This window comes from Otolemur garnettii, unplaced genomic scaffold (genome assembly GCF_000181295.1).
Source record: "Otolemur garnettii isolate 467f Iridium unplaced genomic scaffold, OtoGar3 scaffold00134, whole genome shotgun sequence".
Lineage (NCBI taxonomy): Eukaryota > Metazoa > Chordata > Mammalia > Primates > Galagidae > Otolemur > Otolemur garnettii.
The window spans coordinates 5,086,251-5,104,761 of record NW_003852529.1 but is presented as its reverse complement, the minus strand read 5'-3'; the positions used below and the strand labels follow the sequence as shown (position 1 = coordinate 5,104,761).

The 18,511-nt window shown below is 55.5% G+C and overlaps 1 protein-coding gene across 4 annotated transcripts in view; it reads right to left on the bottom strand.

Annotated features, from left to right (window-relative positions):
• Positions 1–17,520, bottom strand: part of IGF2 (insulin like growth factor 2) — a 24,454-nt gene extending 6,934 nt beyond the window's left edge. The window contains exon 1 of one of the 4 annotated variants that reach the window (XM_023518290.1): positions 17,238–17,520. In XM_023518290.1, coding sequence (XP_023374058.1) covers positions 17,238–17,492 — 255 coding nt within the window. In that variant the 5' untranslated portion in view covers positions 17,493–17,520. Of the gene's footprint in view, positions 1–662; positions 889–7,779; positions 7,855–17,237 lie in introns of those variants that run through there. The other 3 variants (XM_023518291.1, XM_012810502.2, XM_012810504.2) reach the window with 3 other exon arrangements.
• Between the last annotated feature and the right edge of the window lie 991 nt (positions 17,521–18,511).

Below are 18,511 nucleotides of genomic sequence, written 5' to 3'. Positions count from 1 at the left end.
GCCCCCGCAACTCGAGCCAAGCGGGGACGCGGGCTGGGGGCCCCGGGGCCCCGGGGGGCGACGGTCGGAGGGGGGCCATGGGGTGCGCGGGGGCGAGGCTGGGTGGGGGGCAGGGAGCGGCAGAGTCCAGCGAAATGGCTTATCCCTGTTCTAAAGAATTGGGGGACCTCTTCTTGGGTTTGGGGGTATTAAGGTGCCCTGCAACCGTGCCCTAGGGAGCAGTGCTAGCAGGGGCAAGAGGCACCCCTAACTCCAGCGTCGGCGGCGGGGCTCTCAGCGCCCCGCGCAACAGGCGCTGGCTACACTGCTGGGGCGTCCAGCCCCAGTGCAAGCGCAGGTGGCTGGGTCTGGATCTGGGGACCCTGCTGGGAGCTGCGGAGTCGGGGTGGGGGGGTGGTGATCCCTGGGCTCAGGCGGGCGCTCATCCGCCACCTGCCCCAGCAGGAGGAACAGGGCCGCGCGGCGCCTCGAATGGCAGCCGGATCCCGAGCGCCCCCCCCGGTGCCATGCGGGAGTCCCGGAGCACCCGCAGCCGCCGCCAGGTGCGGGAGGCAGGGAAGGCCTGCTGGGTCGGGCTGAATCTGGGCCAGGCTTGGAGCCTGCGAAGACTGTGACCGCCGGCGCAGAAAGCTTCAGAGCGGGAAACGTGGCTCAAATCCTACCTGCATGACCGAGCTCACCGGGGTGGATCTAAGTAGCTCGCCTTTGGGGCCCACCCAAAATATCCGGATAATCGTTCCCCCGTCCTCAGTGCGTTGGACTTGCGTAGACACGGGTTCAATCCCAGGGGCCACCACGATAATTTGGGGGTCTGGGGAAACCATCTCCTGGAGTTTGGACGATGTAAGAAAGCATTGTGATTTTTAACCAGTCAAAACCACACACAAGACCCCGCACCCCGCCTGTCCCCGTCGCCCCAGGCCTCCCGCGCCTTGTGAAGGGGAAGGGGCCGCTGGCGGAAACCCGCGCCCCCTCGCCCCCCTTGCTCCACCATCAATCACTTCGCCCGCGCTCAGCGCGCGCTCCCCGAGTCCTGAGCCGGCGGGCTGAAGGCGCCGCGCCGCCCGGGCGGGGAGCGCCTCTGCTCAGCGTCCCTCTGACCCAGAGCCTGCTTGCTCCGTCTTGGGGCCGTCAAGCAGCTTTCCCCACAAATGTGATCTTTTCCAAGAGCAAACAAAAGTGGCGCGGGTTTCTGGGCGCTCAAGCTAGAGCTAGTACGGCCTCCGAGCTGCAAACCAGTAGCTGGCTCTAGCGCTCCGCGCTGTGCTCCCCGGGGCAACCCAAGAAGAGCGCCAATCCTGGCGGGACAGCGGAGGGTGCGGGCCTGTAGCCGAGCTGGGGCCGCGGAAGCGGCGGCGGTGACAGGCACGGCAGGGAGCTCACCGTGAGGTTGGAGGCCATGTCCACGGGCGCGCGAGGAGCCAAGGCAGCCAGCGGGCGAGCGCTCAGTGGCGGGCGGTGAGCGCTGCTGAAGGTGAGCGAGACCCCGGGGGCAGTCCCCAATGTCCGGGGGCAACGCCCAGTCCGTTGGAAGACCCGGGGACAATGCCCAAATTTGGGGGAAACTGGGGGCAATGCCCAGTCGTTTTCCTGGACACGGGAGAGGCACTACCCACGTCCTGGGGACGCACGGTCGGCCCAAGTGTGTTTGGGGAACCCAGAAAGAAATTTACGAAATCCATGTTGCTCAGGGGACTTCTTAGGAGACTCAGAGGGGCCTGAAACCAGCACTCGCTGTGCGCGCGGGATTGGGGAAGCAGCCATGGGCCTCCAGCGGCCGGGAACAAAGCCCAAATTCGGGGAAGCAAGTCAGAACTCAGGCAGAAAGAATGGGTGTCCCCGAAGCAGGGGCACCCAGGGGAGACTGTGTTAATGTAGGAACTGTGATTAGTGACTAAATTTGAGACACTAGAAAAATAGAGTCCAAGTTTGGGGTGTGAGGGAAATTGCTCCAAGCAATTGGGGTAGTAGGGGTCTGTGTCCAAAATAGGGAAACCGCAGCATTGTGGCCAGCAACCTTGGGGTACACACCGGAACCACTAGTTTTTGGAGGGGTAGATTGTTTCGGTTGAATCAAAATTCTCCATATGAAATTTGGGGCGCCTAAGATGAATATTGCTTAAAATGAGGCAATAAAAGCAATGGACACATTTTGAGGAGCCAGGCGAATTACTAGTGTGTTAGTGGAAGTAGTGATTAATTCCCACATTTTAAGAATGCAAGTGTGGCCGGAACACTTGAAGCACTTGAAAAAAGTAACCTTCATAATCAGTGTGGCTTCAGGGAAAATTGTTAACGGCCTTAACGGACACAAGAAGTACTCTCTAAAATTGAGGGCTCCCAGAATGTGATCAGTACATTTAGGGAATGCAGAAAATTAATGTCTTTTTCTATTTTATTTAAAAAATTCATTTAAATTTAATTTTTGTAAACAGGAGAAATTCTATTTTTTTTCCTGAACAATGCTGCATTTGGTGAACCTCGGTAAAATACATTTCAAGATTTAGGCATCTAAAGGAGATTGATATATAAATTTCAGGGAACCAGGTTAGTAGCTACAAAACTTGTAGGACACAGGTCTTTAATGCCTGATATTTCTGGGACTTAGGGACCTTTTTCAGTGTGCTTTGGGGGGGGCACGGAACATTGCCCAAACATAGGAGGACTTAGAACAGGGGTCATAAAGTGGGGAGACTCATAAATCGGTGTTCAAAAAAACCTCAATTGTTATGTGAAGGAAAATAATCTCAATTTGTTCTGGAAGGCTGGGGGACAATACCGCAATTTGGTGGTCCCAGAAAAATAACTGTTGAAAATAAGGATCCAAGGAAGCTGCTCAGGGTCCTTGGAGGACTTGGGAGTCAACATCTAAATTTTGGGGAAAAGGATTATCAGTTCCTAGGTCTTAGGGCCTAGAGAATCTAGTTCCAAATTTTGTGATCAACAGGCAATGTGCAGTGTGTTTCCAGGAAATGTTGCTTATACTTGGGGTAACTGCATGAGGGCAGGGGTTGCTTTGGAGCCCAAGAGTCGCACTGAATATACTAGGAGGCCTAGTATCTGAGGGAATCCAGCATAGCCACTTATGAGGAATCAGGAAAAGAGTCCAGTGTGATCCTGGAGTTTGGGATTTCGGAATCGGTGTCTGAATTTTAGAAAACCAGTTTTAGAAAATTCTTGTCAATAAGCAAGTGGGACCCGGAAATTTTATATTCAAAACATTGTGATGGAGACAAAATGCTCAGCGTGTTTGAGGACTGGCGAGAATTAATTAAAAAGTCTGGGAAAACACAAAATAAACTTGGCCCCAGGGTTAATTTTGTGCTGGGTGTGCCCCAGAGGAACCTGAGAGACCCTGTGTGATTAGAGAGCCCCAGTCACACTTGATTTCATCTTGGGTAATTGCTCAGGGGGGGCCCAGGGACAGTGTTTAAGTTTTAAAACATGATTGGTGGCTTGGAAGTTTGTAGAGCCACAAAAATGAATGTCCCAAATCACCCCACCCTAAATTTTTTTTTCAATGAGTTTTGGGGGTCATTGAAAAAATAATTCTCTCAGTGTTATGGAGCTCAGGAAATGAGTGCAGGTTGTTTATGATTCAGAGAAGGGGCCGCTGTGCTGCCGTGCGGTTCCTGAATTTAAGGGAAGGCACAGGAAACAAGATCCAAACTTTGGGAGTCTGGGGAAATTGCTCACTGTGTTGGGGGGCTTGGGAATCCATGTGTAAAATTTAGGAACCCCAGGCTGGTACTGTTAAGTTTTGTGGAACTCAGCAGATAATGTCCGAACGTGTGATGAACTCGGGGAACAGGGCTAAACTGTGGGAGAATCAAGATGGGGATAGTAAGTTTAGGAGCTATTATTCAAAATTAATGGGGACACAGGGAAAAATTTCCACTTGTTTTGCAAACAATGTTTAAATGTGAGGAAAGCACTGTCCATGTTCTGGGGAACAAGACAAATTGGTAGGCATGATTATAGGACTGACGGCTTATTGTTTAAATTTGGGGGAATCCAAGTTAGTGATCTGTCAATCTGCAGGGCCTGGAGAAGGTATCTAAAACTGTTCAGAACCCTGTAGAAAACAAATTTAGGGTCCCAGGATACATATAATTCTGGGGCAACCAGTGGATATGTTTTGAAGTCGCGGGAAATTAGTGCCCACGAAAACGCTCCTGATCTATCGCAATGCCGAGTGTAGCTGAGGACCGAGGGAGCAGTGCTTTCATTTGCAGGATTCCCGAACAAGTAAGGAGCCGAGTTTGGGGGAAGCAGGTAAGTTGCTCCCCGGATTGGGATGGGGGAATCAAGCTCTACGTTTCAAAGACCAAGCTTTGCTGGCTGGGAAAGGCACCACTGCCTGAGATCCACCGCATCTGGGGACCAGCGCGCAGAGCAGTGGCGCCCTCCCCGGGGGACTCAGGCGCCGGCACCGCGGGCGGGTAGCGCGGGGCGTCCTGGCGCGCACAGCCCAAGAAACCTTTCATTCTTTCGCCTTCCCTCACCGAGAGCGATTCTCTGGCCGTGGCAGCCTGAACCTAGTGGGTGACTGAGTGCAAGGGAGAACCCTGAGGGCCGCGGGTGCCCCGGCGCTCCCGGGGCTCCTGGCTCCCTGCTTGGCGGCTGCCACAGAGGAGGCCCGCGGGCTCCCGGTCGCCACTGCGCCCCACGCGCTTCCGCGCTGCGAGCCTAGGCGAAGCCGCTGCGGAGCCGCCACCGGGGGCAGGCTAGTCCCTGGCTTGGCCTGGGGGCCCGGAGCACCCCCGGCGGCCACCCCCGCCAGCCTGGGAGCTCCGCGGGAGCGACTCCGGCTTTCGCCAGCCCCAAGCAAGGGCGAAACCAATTTTGTGTGGGTAACCGGAAAAAGGATCAGAAACAGGGAAGCAAAGGAGAAAAAACGGGGGAAGAACAGGGGTGCAGGACTGTAGCTGCTGGGGTATCAGGGTCTCCTTTTGTTTTCTCAAAGAGAATTTCTACAAAAAGCCTCTCCACCCGGGCTGGGCAAAGTCCAGTTCCTTAAAGGCAAATATTGAACCCACACACCAGCGCGCACAGACTGTCCTCAGAAACAAGGTCACCCCCTTGGCTTTGGGCAATGTTGGGGATGGGAGACAATAGCCCTAGGTGGTCCTGGGAATTGGGAGCTGCCTGAGAAGAACTGCTGTGGGCCAGGGGAATGGTGGGGATCCTGAGCGAATATAGTCGGCCTTTTTTGTCCCCATTCTCACCCCCTGAGGGACCCTAGCTAGAAGGGAGGGTTTTCCAAGCATGGCTGACACTCTGGGGAGGCAGGAGTTAATGCCATTAGACAGGTGGGGGAGCCCTGGCAGGGATGAGGCATCTCCTTCACATTAGTTTGGCAAGACAGGGAGACCCCCACCCATGAAAAACAGCCCATTTTCCGCCCAGAGCGCAAGGCACGTGGGGAATGTCCCCTTCAAATTCCAGTTCACATCCATCACCCGTGTCCCATTCCAAGAACATCTGGCCTGGCTGTCTCCCCCCACCCAGAGGCCCCCTCCCCTCTCCACCAGCCCTTGCAGGCTCCCTGCCCCTGGCTCTCTGGCCTCTCGGGTTAGCCTATGGAAGGGAGAGAGGCTCTGGAGAGAAATGCAGGCCCAGTTGATAGTCCCCACTTCAGGGGATTTGTAAATGTTGGGGTGAAGTGCACTTAGTGAGACCCTGCCTGCAAGGAGGTCCCTGTATGACCAGCGTGGATTTCAAATCCACCCGATGATCTCTGTGTGGACAAAGCCCAGGCTCCCCTCGGCGCAGCTCTGGGTTCTCTATCTTCTCTCCAGGCTGGGGATGGGCAGGACTGTGAGGTGAGCCCCATTTCTCCTTATGGGAGTTCCTGGGGGCAATCACACCAGTGACCCTTTTGGGGGTCCTGCCCCTGCTTTCTGTTCTAGAGGTGCCTGTCCTGGAGGACCCAGCGTACATGGTTGGAGATGTGCCTGGACTTAGCGAGGTATGAAGAAAGCTGAGGTCACCTTGGGGTGCCCATGGCAGGGTGCAGGCTGTACACGGTCCCCGCCCCCTGGGGCTGCCTGCTGAGCCCTCTCCTTATTTAGTCAAAAGTGTGGCCAGGGCAGGTTGGAGGCTGGAGCAGATCCGGGTCACCCTGGGGCTCAAAAAGTGTGCTGGTTGCACCCCTGCCAGGACTAGCAGCCGGGTTCCTAACCCAAGCCCTGCTTCTTCCCTGCTGTCCCGGCCTCCCAGGTAGGAAGAGTCCTGCTGACAGCTGTGGGTGAGCATGGGTGAGGTCTCCTCCAGGCCCCAAGTGTCATCCTCCCTCAGCCCTGACCCAGAACTGCCATAGCACTAGTCTTCTTTCTGGACTTGCAGATGCAAATTCCAAAGAGAATAAACTGTCACCTCAAAATTCAGACTCACCCCGCAGAACGCAACTGGCCTGCAACTGGCTCCCTCCTGCCCCTGCCCCAGCTCAGCTCTTGGCCTTTCTCACCCCCAGTTTCCTCCTAGAACTCAGGCCCAGCATTTTACAAACCCAACTCCTCCAAGGGTCCCCTGACTGCCCTTCCATCACCCCAACAGGTCACGACACTGGCTGAGCCCCAGAAAGAGTACCCACTGGGCGTCAGCCCCAGCCAGCCTGGGAAGCCAGGGACTAACCACCCGAACGGAACTGCCAGCACCAAAGGACAAGCTACCGGAGAGCTGATCAACAACCAAAGCCAAAAAGTATGTACTGGGTATGGGGGTGCAGGGTGGGGCGGCCCAGCACACTGTGACTTAGACTACGCCATGCCACTGTATCACTATTCAGTGTCTGAACTAAAGAAATCTTTAAAATAATCTTCTTGCTTTCTGAAAGAGTCCTCCTCTGCAGGCCCTACAAGGAGGCCTCTGTCCTGTCCATAGGTCAGGTACCAGGGCACAGACCCATCCACTCCCACCTCCCATGCTCCCCAAGTCCCAGAGCCACCCCCCAACCTAGTACCTGACAAGTGAACTGGTGCGGTCACCAACCACCGAGCTTGCTCCAGCTGAGTCAGGGGCAGGGGCGACTGTGCTGGGCCTTTCTAGCTGCCCCCGCCCCCGCCTCCACTAGTGCACAGGAAGCTCGGTTGCTGAACACAATGGGATGGTGACAGCAACACTTGCAAGGCCCTCACAGTGCACAGAGCATACCTCATTTGCTCTTGATAACCCAGTCTAGGAGGCCTGAGACTTGTCCACTCTGACAAATGGGGATAGACACAGAGAGGTCAAGCCACTGGCCTGAGGCCTCACAGCCAGCAGCCCAGGGCAGGGAAAACTGGACCCCACTCCCTGGCAGAGCCCAGCTTTCCTCAGGTCTCCAGACTCCTCCCCACCTGATGAGATTTTTCTCTCTCCCCTTCTCCTTGTTTACCCCTTCCTCAAATCCTGTTCCTGCAGCAGCCCCTGCCTTCTCCCCTGGGTGGCCTGCTCTCTCCCTCAGTCCCTGCCCTCCTCTGCCCTCTTCCTCACCCAGGGGCTCTCTTCTGAGACCTCAAGACCTTGCTGCTGCAGAGACTGCAGGGAACCTGTTCTGCCCACACCTGAGCCCTCCAGAGAGGAGCACCTGGAGCTGACCTCTTGAGTTTCAGACACCTGCTGACTCAAATACAGGCCCGGGACTCTCCTGACCTGGCTCCTTGTGAAAGGGGACAGATCCAAATCTGCACTTGTGGGATCCAAATCTGTGCAGGCTCTTAAGACCCCTGCTCAGAGCTTGGCACATGGAAGGCGGCATCAGCGGACATCTCTGACTCATGCACCTGAGACACTTACCTCTCTGGGGCTGGCTGCTGGCCTCAGTTCTGTGAGTGATGGGGTCCTGTGACCCACAGACCACAGCAGCTCACCTCAGGACTTGGGTCTCTGGCCACTCTGGCCTGCTGGGGGGCAGGCTGGGGGGCAGGCCGGGTAGGGGGCTGAGCTGGAGGAGAAGCAGGACTCTGGGGCTGGGGACTGGAATCCACCTCCTCCCTCACAAGCTTGGCAGTGATTCTTCGGCCCCTAGAGGAAAGCAAAAAAAGATTCCTGAGATGATCCCTCCACCCGAGCCAGAGTCCCTGCGTCTTCCTCCTCTTCAGGCTGCCTGTGGGTCACCTTGTCAGGATTTGGGCACATCCCCCCTTCCTGTCCCTCTGCTCCTAGCTCTCCCTTTTTCAAAGTACAGGGGGTGGGGGGAAGGCAAGAAGATCATCCAGAAGGGGTGTCTCAGCAACCAGGCCTGAAATTGGCTGGTGGAGCTGCAGAGGGCTGCCCCCCTTCTGGTGGGGATGGACTTCTCCCTGGGCACTGGTAGGGTATATACAAATGGTCTGCCTTGAAGGGTTACAGCACAAAATATGAAAGTCTCTCCCACCACTTCCTAACACTCCCACCTATATGGAAGTAAGGGGGGGGGACTTTCAGGTAAAAACCAAAAGACACATAGCTCTACATTAAGAAGGCTGCCAAGCAGGGTGCAGCCAGGTTTCTCTGAGGAAACAAATACTCTCCCTATGAACACCACACTGGGTGGGACCTGGGGTACAAGACAGAAAAACGTCATGCAGAAAATGAATGTGCTCTCCCCTGTCCTTGGGCAGTGAGGGTGGCAGGGAGGACTGGACACACCAGCATGCTGTCAGGAAGAGGAAGATTTACTTTTTGAAAACGTTGCTGGGGATATTAAGCACATTGTCCCTTCGTGGTCCTCCTCACTCTCCAATTGCTGCTGGTCTAGAGGTGTAGGGAGCAGGGAGAGAGGGAATCTTTACTCTTAATTGGTATATATATGTATATGTGTGTGTGTGTGTGTGTGTGTGTGTGTGTGTATACATATATATAAAGAAACCTACTCTAGAATCTCAAGCCCCTGGCCCCTCTGCACAGTCTCCGGTTTGTCTTTAGGATTGGTGGGTGGGGGTGCAACAAGAAGAAACTTTTCACACAGAAAAACCCTTCCTTTTACATTTGTGAAAACAGCTGTGCACTCCTGCTGAGAATAACAGCCCTCCCCTCCTCTCCTGCCCCTCCCATTTTGCCTGGTGGATTAGGAAAGGAAAACTGATTTTCCTTCTGAAAGCTTCTGTGGCTTTGTTCAGCCCTGAAGAGGAATCACTTCTCCTTTTGTCCCCTCCAAAGTTGAAGATACTCTTGGGAAGCTTGCCTGGGCCCTCCAGCAGGCAGCAGAAAGTCTTCCCTTTTTTCAGAAACCATGATCTTGGCAGCTGCTCCCAACCCCCACCCCACCTATGCCTTAACACTGAAAATGCAGCTTTTCTGACACTCAAAGGGTACAGCTTGAGGGAGGAAAACCCAGTTACCTGTACTCTAGTGGTTGCGTGGTCCCTGTAGCTCCTGGACGGTGGATAAAGAGGACTGGGGAGTCACTGGTGCCCAAGGCTCTCTGCTGAAGCTGGAACTGTCTGGACGATGATCTGCTAGCCAGACTAATATAAGTGGTTGCCACCAAAGCAGGGGGTGCTTGGGCTGTGGTGCCCAGGCCCTTTGGCCACGTCGATGTGGAGGAGGAAGAGGAGGGGGACGAGGCTGAGGCTGAAGAGGTGGTGAAGGGCACTTTTAGAGCGTGCATGATAATGGGGGCCCTAGAAGCAGACAACATCTGCCCAAATGCCAACTGAAATTATAGTTTTTCCCCTCACCCCCTTGTCCCGTCCACTCCTTTCTCCAAGTCCCTCCAATTGGGGGAGCTTTGTGCCAACTCAGTAGTGCTGGGGCCTCTGGGGTGACTGGCTGTGGCACTTTCCCACACTAGGGCATGGTGGATTGGGGTGGAGTTTTGGCCACCCCTGACCCAGCAGAAGGGCATCTGTGAGTGTGGGCATAAGCCAGGAGCACTCCTTGTTAGCTAGGAGGTGGGGACTGGGTAGAAGAGGTGGGGAGTTGGTGGGGCTTTATTAGAGTGACACTTGGCAGTTACTTGACACCCTGGGGTGCCAGTGGGCGTGGCACTGGTAAAATGGGGGTGGGGACTAACCCGGGTTCGAGAATGAGCAGAAAATTTTCATTTTAGGTGCTCCCAGTGCAGTTTTGCCCAGTATAGTCATGTCCATCCATCTTTCATGGGAAAAGGACACATCTGGGAGTTATTCTCTTCCCCAGTCACATCTGATCTGACCCTACACTCTATGTGTGGTGGTAAGCCCTAAGGTTACTGCTGCAAGCAGCAGGCAGCATAATGAGTACTTGTAGGTATTCCTGAGAAGGATGAGTGGCCAAATTCACAGCCTTTTTAGCCCAGATGAGCTCCAATTAAGACACAGACTCAGAGCTGGGAGCAGCTGGAGAAAGGTTCAGGTAGAAGCACCACCCAGATGGAAAAAATCTCCCTGGAAATTTGAAATGTTTTTCCCAAGGCTACAGGGGGAAAAGGCACAGAGAAAAGACTCAGAGAGAGGCAAAAATGTGTGTACTTCCCCCAAAGCCACCAGGCCCCATCCTTCCTACACCCAAGCACCTCAACTATCTACTGTCTGTGTATTTATCTTATCTAGCCTACCAGCCTGTGTTGGGATTTAATTCTCCCTTCTCCTTTTGCTTTTCAAGCCCTCATTCTAACTTATTTCTTTAACTGGAGCAATAGGGCATATAGTGGGGATAACAAAGCTTTCAGCAGGGAAGAGCTAGCTTGAGGGGGACTCAAATCTGGTGTGGGTGGTTTCTCAGAGGATGCAGATGCCTCAGAGTCACATCATCCCATGGGAGGAAGGCAGGTAAAACTCATCACTAGGCTTTTGAGTGGGGAGGAGTGCCAGTGGCCCTGAGTCAGGTCCAGAGCTCATAGACAGAAGTCAGTGTGAATTAGCTCACAATTCTTGGGATGAAGCAGTCATTTGCTCATACTGGCTCTAACTATGCATTTGGGCTCTGTGGGTTGTAACCTCTGTGGCATGTACTGTCCCTAGTGTCTGCTCTAGAATCCCCAGATGTTGCAAGGGGCCACTTCCAGGGCCCTTGGTCCAATCTGCAGATGGAACTATGGAGAGTAAAGGGCTTTCACAGAGCCAGACAAGGTGCTTCCATGGGAGGTTCCTCAAAGGAGTGTTCCCCAATGGGAGGAGCAGGCAGCTAAGGGGCTGAAAGGGAAGCATCCCACAAATCGCACTCTGAACACGCGGAGCCTCCCATCACCCAAATTATGTCTTGAATCTAGACTTTGCCCTGGACTGGATTTCTACCTCTGGGCCAGCACAGAAGGTGATAACCCCAGTTCACAGTTATTCTGTCCAAGATCTTGGAACCCAGGATGTTTTAGCAAAAAGAGAGGGACAGGAAAGGGGGCCTTGTAGAGAGGGCCGCTGGGGGGTAAGCTAAGCCATAGTGCATTGAGGCAGGACTAGAGGCATTGGGGACAATGAGTTTGGTTGTGAGGACTTGATCCCACCAGCACTACATCCCATGGATTTTACATGGGGAGAACACATGGCCCATAGGGGACACAGGAGAAAAGGGTCACAAAACAAATATTGGGAGTATGGGGGTGAAAGACACCACACAGCAGAAACCCCCTTGCTTCACCACCTTTTAGGGCTGGGAGAGGATCAGTCCATCCTAGGTATCTGGTTGGATCCTTATTTAGGCTACAGAGAATTGGGTACCCCTAGATATCTCTAGCACCAGATTACCCCCATGTAGCTTCTTGAGTGGCCTCATACTGACATCTGGTGGTCACTTCTAGAATTACAACCCAAAGGTTTTAGGGGCTGCTATTTGGGGCCCTCCGAAAGGGGCAAAGCTAGGACACCTCTTCCTATAGTGGGGGGGGGGCGCTCTCTGCAGTGTAGGTGGTACAAGTGGGTTCTGCACCATTGCTCTTACTGCCTCTACCCTGCATTACAGAACAGAGAGGGGTCAAGAGGGGCCTAAGGGAATCCCTCATTTTCTGTGTTCCTCCACCCAGGTGGTTGTGGGATGGTGCCAACTGAAGCCACAGGTTAACCTGGAACACCTTCCTGAAGCATCCATTGGGTTCTGAGAGGAAACTATATTATATTAACATTAAAATAAAATTGGAAATGTTGCTGAGAGGCCCTAGTGACAGAATGTTTGAAGCCTACTGCAGAGGCAGGGTCCAGGGGTGAACAGAGGGTGCCCTGAATTGTGTTCTCAACCTACCAGCAGCCCCACCCTGCTCCACGCCTTCACAGAGATTTCCAAATCTGGCCTGATCCTGACACCTCGTGGCCACTTGTAGAAGTTGCAGTCACTTTCCTGTAAATCACTATCCCTATTAGAGCTGCTTTACCTAACGTTGGGAATTAAGGGACAAGAAGGCCTTCACCCACAACTCCCACCCTGAACACACCAGCTGTTGCCCCTGGAGTCCTGCACCACTGGAGTACTGGGTGGCCCAGCTGCCTCTCCGGGGGCAGACTGCCAGGGGTGAGGCTGCCTCCCAAAGGTACAGGTTCACTGCCTGAGGGGCCCATTCTGCACAGCTCCCATAGCTCTGTGTCCAGATGGGGGAGAGGAGTGGACAGAGGGGCCTGGAGGCCAATTCAGCTCACTTCTAAGCTCTCTGATGGCCTCGGGCAAACCTGTTGGCCCCAACTCTTAAGTACAAGGTGCCATGCAGAGTACGTACTAACAAACGTCCCACTCTTAATGGGTACCCACATGGCTACTGGCATTGAGACCTTCTCAGATGATCAGTGGCACAGGCTGCCAGGACTTGGGACACCCATCTTCAGAGACTCCCTCACCTGCTCGGGTGGGACTGGCCAGCTGATAGGACCCCAGAGTTTGAGGCCTGTGCGTGGCTTATGGGGAGAGCTGAGGAGAAGGGCAGTGATCATCTGGCCTCTCCCTGCCCAGCTGCTGTGGCTTGGGGACTGCAAAGACTTCTGGCCCACAGAGCAAAGGCACATGGGGCCAGCTGCTGACTGCATCTTGAAGTCTGAGGCACTCTTCACATTTCTGCCTATTCCTCTACCCTGGGCCCCTCCTAATAGGCATGGGGTCTGCAGCTTCCTGCTGAAGGCACATCAGCCCTCTGGCTTACTCTCCCCAGAGAAGGAGCAGACCTCTTGGCACTGTCCCCATGTGACTGAGGCCCAGGGAGGGGATGTGAACACAGAGGCACTAGAGGGAGGGGCAGTGGTCCTGTGCCCATCCTGGAGGACAGCTCCGTTCTGAGATTCCTCCTGGTCTTGTTCTGTGGGTTCTGAGGCCCCATATGCCAGCCCAGGAATGGGCTTGTGTACGCACTGACACCTGGGGCAGCAGCATGTGCTACAAGAAAGCAGCACCCTGGGGACTCCTGGAGATTCCCACTCTGTGGCCACATTTCCCATCCATGGTCTTGGTTGTATGGGCAGAAAGCAGGAGGCCGGACAGCAAGATGGCTTGTCAGCCTTCAGTGTACCCTTTCAGTAGCCAAGGCTGGCAGGGTCTCCTTTGGTTCTCTTTTGACAGATGAGGAAATGAGGCCCAGAGACATTTAGTAACTTTCCCAAGGCCACATACAGGAGCAGCAGAGCCAGAATTCCAGCCCTGCCTTGCCTGCTTGCCTGCCAGCTCTCACCTTTGAGTTCTACAGTGGCCCAAGTGGACACTCCACTGGCCCTAATTAGGGCCTAATTAGGGCCTAATTAGGGCCTGTAATCTCTCAATACCCACAGAACACCACCCACTGTAAACCTCCAGACCACAGCTGCTTCTTCAATTTTGCCAGGGCCAGCTCATGCCTAGCCTTGGGGAAGGGCCTGTGGTGCCAATTCTGTGCAATCTGGGCTGTCATATCTTTGGTAAGTGCAGCATGGGCTGCATCAGGTTGCAGTAGTTGAACACAGACTCGTCCTCAAGGATGCTATGCTGGCAGAGCCTCATATGCCTCCTCCAGGAAGCCTCCCTGCCTGCGGCTCCTGCCTCCTCTGTTCTGAGCTCTGATTGTGCAGCTGGAGCTAAGTGGGGGTGCCTGTTTCTCAGCTCTTCCCCCTGCCTGGGGCCAGGCCCCCCCACATCTTCCTGTTCCACAGCTGCACCCAGGCTGGGGAGCACACCAAGTGACCTGGGAGGAAGCCACTCCCTGCCCCTTGAAGCTTTCCTTGGCCCTTGATGGTCAGACTGCAGGAAGACCCCATGGAGGGCCAGGTGGCCATCACCAGAGCCCCACGTTCAGGTGCCATAGTCCTCCCAGGGGACCTCAGGCTCCCCTGCCCTGTCCTCACTCCTGCTGAGCCACCCTGCCAAAGACCCTGAGGCCCAGAGCAGGTCAGAGATTTCCCAAGGACCCTCAGTAGACCAGGCAGCAGTGGGCCTTGGGAGTGGGCAGGAGACAGGTAGGGCAGACCTGGGGAGGCCAGGCTGGGACGGCACCAATTTTCAAAGCAAGGGTGGACTTGGAGGGACAGTTCTGTGCACTCTGGGTCTCAGCATGAACAGCCACAGCTGGCAGGGCTGCTGGGCCACGGCTGTTTTCCAAAAACACAGATGGGCTAGGAGGGGGGTCAGAGCAAGGCCTGGGCGGCCTGAGGCTCTGCTAACTCAGCAGTCCAGTCCACACAGGGCTGCAAGGGTGGGGCCCCCAGAAACTCATGGGGCTGCAGACCCCCAGGCTGGGGCACAGCCAGGAAGGACCCTCCATTGGTCTCCACAGACGGGGAAACAGAGGTGGTTCCTGGGATGTTGGCCACTGGAGTCTCTCTATACACTCTGAGTGTCCTCTACTTCATCCTCAGCCTGACGGACCCCAATAATTCCTTAGTCATGGACTCATTGGTACCCCCAGGACCTCTTGTCTCGCATGGGGATAACAGATAACCCACTGCTTTTAGGGGCAGCCTCAGGGGGCACTGCAGGAGCCTTGGAGGCTGTTTCTGGGGTCCCTGGGATCAGGGATGGGGTCTCCTGACAGCGGCAGATGGGAAGGAAGTGGGGAGTCCAAGCCATATGGGGCAGGGCTAGTGGCCACCTGGGTGCAGGGCAGTGAGCTGAGGACAACAGGGGCGGGCAAGAGGGCCAGTGGGGTGCTCGGCGCCAGCACAGCATGACGGGGCTACACAGGGACAGTGGGGAGGCCACCTCCAGCCGGCTCAGCTCCACTTTCGAAGGAATCTGCCTTGCTGTTCCTATGACTGAGGCCAGAAACAATAGTGGGAGGGAGGGGGAGCAGGCTGCACCCCCCATTGTAACCGCCATGTTCCCAGGCTCCGTCCGCCCCAACATCCTTTTCAGAACTGGCCTCTACACCTCCCAGCACTGGGCACCAGGAAGATGTGGGAAGGCACTTACCCTGACCTGGTGGGACCTCAACTGGGAGCCTTCTGGGCCCCCAGGGTCCTCAGCCTCTAAGCACCCATCTCTGGCCCTAGTGGCTGATGTAGCCACAGCAGTGAGGACCCCCATTGGCCTCCAGTTTCAGTAGATCCCCAGTCTTAGCTGCAGCATGAGGGGAGCTGAAAGTGGAAGTCAGATTTCAGCTGGAGGTTTTTTCAGAATGTTATACACCTAGGACATTTGTCCAGCTGGCTGTCCTACAGCCCCCTGGGTCTCTGGCCTACAAGGAGCCTGGGCTTATGAGAGAAACTGGCCTGGGGCTTGATAGTACCATCATTCAACCCCTGACTTCCTTCATAAACTTCCTTCAGAGTCCAGGGCAGCTGCCAGCGGGCAACTTCAAAGCTCTTGTGTGGGCCCAGGGCAACTGCCCAGACAGATGGCTGGAGGTGGCACAAGCTAGCCAGGCCATGGTCACAAAAGTGAGACTTTGGCGCCATCTGCTGGTCATATATATGAATTGCCGCTCCCCGCCACCTTGCTGGGTAGTCCGTAGATTCTTACCCCCCAAACAGCCCCTGTCATAGAGATCAGCTACACTAGGTCCTTCAGCCAGTTCTAAGTCTCCCTACCTCATCACCTGGCTGTAGAAACACCAGCTGGCTTCCATCCTAAGCTCTTCCCAGAGCTACCTTTTCCACTCACCTTGGGTTTTTCCCTCTCCCTGTGTTGGACCCTACGGGTACCAGGTCCTCAAGGACCAGGGATTGATCCCAGCATCCCTGCATCTTCCTTTTGTGCTTCCCAGCTCTACTTTTCCTGGAGAGCAGTAAGGACCGCAAATATTTGCTGCTGATTGAAGAAGGCAAACATTCCCAGGGCTGGGTGCAGATGCCAGTGGGCTCTGCCAGCAGCAGGCACAGCCTAGGGAGCCAGGTTGGAGGTTGCTACACTGGCAGAGCGTCTCAGGTGGGGGGCAGCAGAGGCACAGATGTTCCAACCCTGGGCTTCAGTCTCCCCATTAGAAACACAGGCCTCAGAGTCCCATCCCATGGCCAATGCAAAGGTGACACCTAAGCAGACAGGTAGCCAGTGAGCAGGCTGCCCTTGGTGACACCGTTGGCCCTCCACACATAGGGCAAATGTGAGGGGGAGCCAGCAAGCTTGGGGAGCTTTGGAGAGCAGCTACTCCCCCACCCTCATTGTCCTACAGCTGGGGAGCACTTAGGTGGGCCTCAGCCCCCAACACCAGGCGACAGGGCTAGACACAGCTGATCACCACTACCAGCACCATGGGCAGTGCAGCCAGGTTCCAAGGGCAGCCAGGGTCTCAGGACACAAGAGAGCTGTCCGGCAGATTCCCAGAAGGGGAAGAGCACACGTGACCTGGGCAGAGACTAGGAGCCAAGATCTGTGGGCCTGGCGTACATGGGGTGGCCTGGGAGCTCAGGATGGCATCAGCAGGTGGTCTGGCACCTTGTCCTCTTGTCACCTCAGGCAGCCACTTCTTATCCTGGTAGATGAAGTGGTGACCCCTCACCCTATCTGGTCTCCCCCACTGACCTTTTCTCATGGACACAGCTGTGGGGAGCCAAGGGGCAGAAGGAGACAGGTGTGGGGCAGAGTGCAGTGACTGGAATCTCAGTGCTGGGAGCCCTCAGGAAGGCCAAAGGTGGGCCCAAGGTGGTCATTGTGACTAACTCTCTTCTGGGTGGGTGGCCTTTCTGTCCTAAGGCCTCAGGCCAGACCAACCCCCAGGACAGATGCCACAGAAAATTTAACTCCTCATATGACCCTCCTTTGTGTTCCTAGCACCATTCAGAGGCAGCTGCACAGTGAGTCCTACATGGCTGGGGAGCCCCTAGAGTGCTCCCTCTGCCCCCAGCCTGGACTCACACTCCCTGTGGCGTTTGCTCATGCCCTAGGGAAAAGCACCTGACTGTCACTCCTAGGGCCTCGCTGACCATCAGTGCTGGCCAGGGTGATAAATTTGGCCAATGTTGGCCCCACACACATACCTCGGTTCTGGAAGGACACCCCTGCCTCTTCCGTGCAAGCAGGGCTGCAGGGCGTTCCTGTGGATGGCTGCCGCTGGTCCCAGGTGCCTCTTCTCTCCTGTTCCGGGTCCAGTGTCCAGTAGGCCACCAGCTGGCCCAGCCTTGGCCCCCACTCCAGGGGCGGGGCCAGCTGGGGGCCTGCAACAACTCTGAAAGGGGTGTCCATGCTGTCATGAGCAGGGGGCTGCAAGGGTGAGGCTGCTGGGCAGCCCTCATCTATATGCTATGCCCTGGGCCAAGTTCAGCCTCTATGTGGTCTGCTGCCACCAGGGTCTGGGTACCTAGCCCCAGGCCCAGCCATCCCGCGCCCTGGCGTGGGTGGGGCTTTCAGGAAAGGTGCACATTGGTTTGGCCTGGGCAGCAGGCAGGCTCGCCAGGCCTTGTGGTGGCCAGGGTCACTTGCTGACCTCCTGAGCCACAGGCGGCCCCTGAGCTCCGTCTGCCCTCTAGGCTGGTTGCCCAGTGGAGCTACCGTGTGTGGTGGATGCTGAAGAGAGGCTTCGTGTCAGGACCTCATGACCAGAGAGCCCAGTGTGACCTTGCCCATTAGGGCATTTGGGTACTTGTAGGAGTGACCACTGGCCCTGCAACTGAAGAAATGTGGCCCAGCAGCCCTGCCTGTAGGGAGAGGAAGGACTGAAGGACAGCTGAGAGACCCTGGCAGTTCCCAGGCTGTGTGGGCTGCAGTTCTCACAGTCCCAAAGCCAGAGTACCCCAGGATGTGGGGTCCAAGGCCCCACCTGCAGCCATTCTGCCATCTGTCTTCAGTACATGGAGGTCATCCATCCAGCCTCTTCTGCTTCCTCTCAGGCCCTAGGGTCCCTCACATGTCAGGTTGGGTCTGGGCTGGGGACAGTAGGTGGCAATGAGGGAGATCTACCCTTAGCAACCTCTCAGTACCCTCTGAACCCTACCCCTGTAGGACCCCTCTGCCTGCCCAGCCTCCTCCTTGCACAGGGATTCCAATTAGAAATAGCTCTTAAAAAAAAAAAAGTAGAAATAGCTCTAAAACTAGGGCCTGGGAGGGCTAGGTGGGGGAGAAGTTGCTGGAATGTTTTCATTTTCTTTCCTCAAAAATTCTCTGGGGCCTCTGAGAGCCCAAGGCTTTTGAACAAGGAGAAGTCATCTCCCAGAGACCCCACAGCCCCTCAGCTACCCCACAAGCCCTCCCAGAGCCCCAGGGACAGGCAGCAGGCAGGGACAGGCACTCTGCACCACAGGGAGGGCACAGCCAC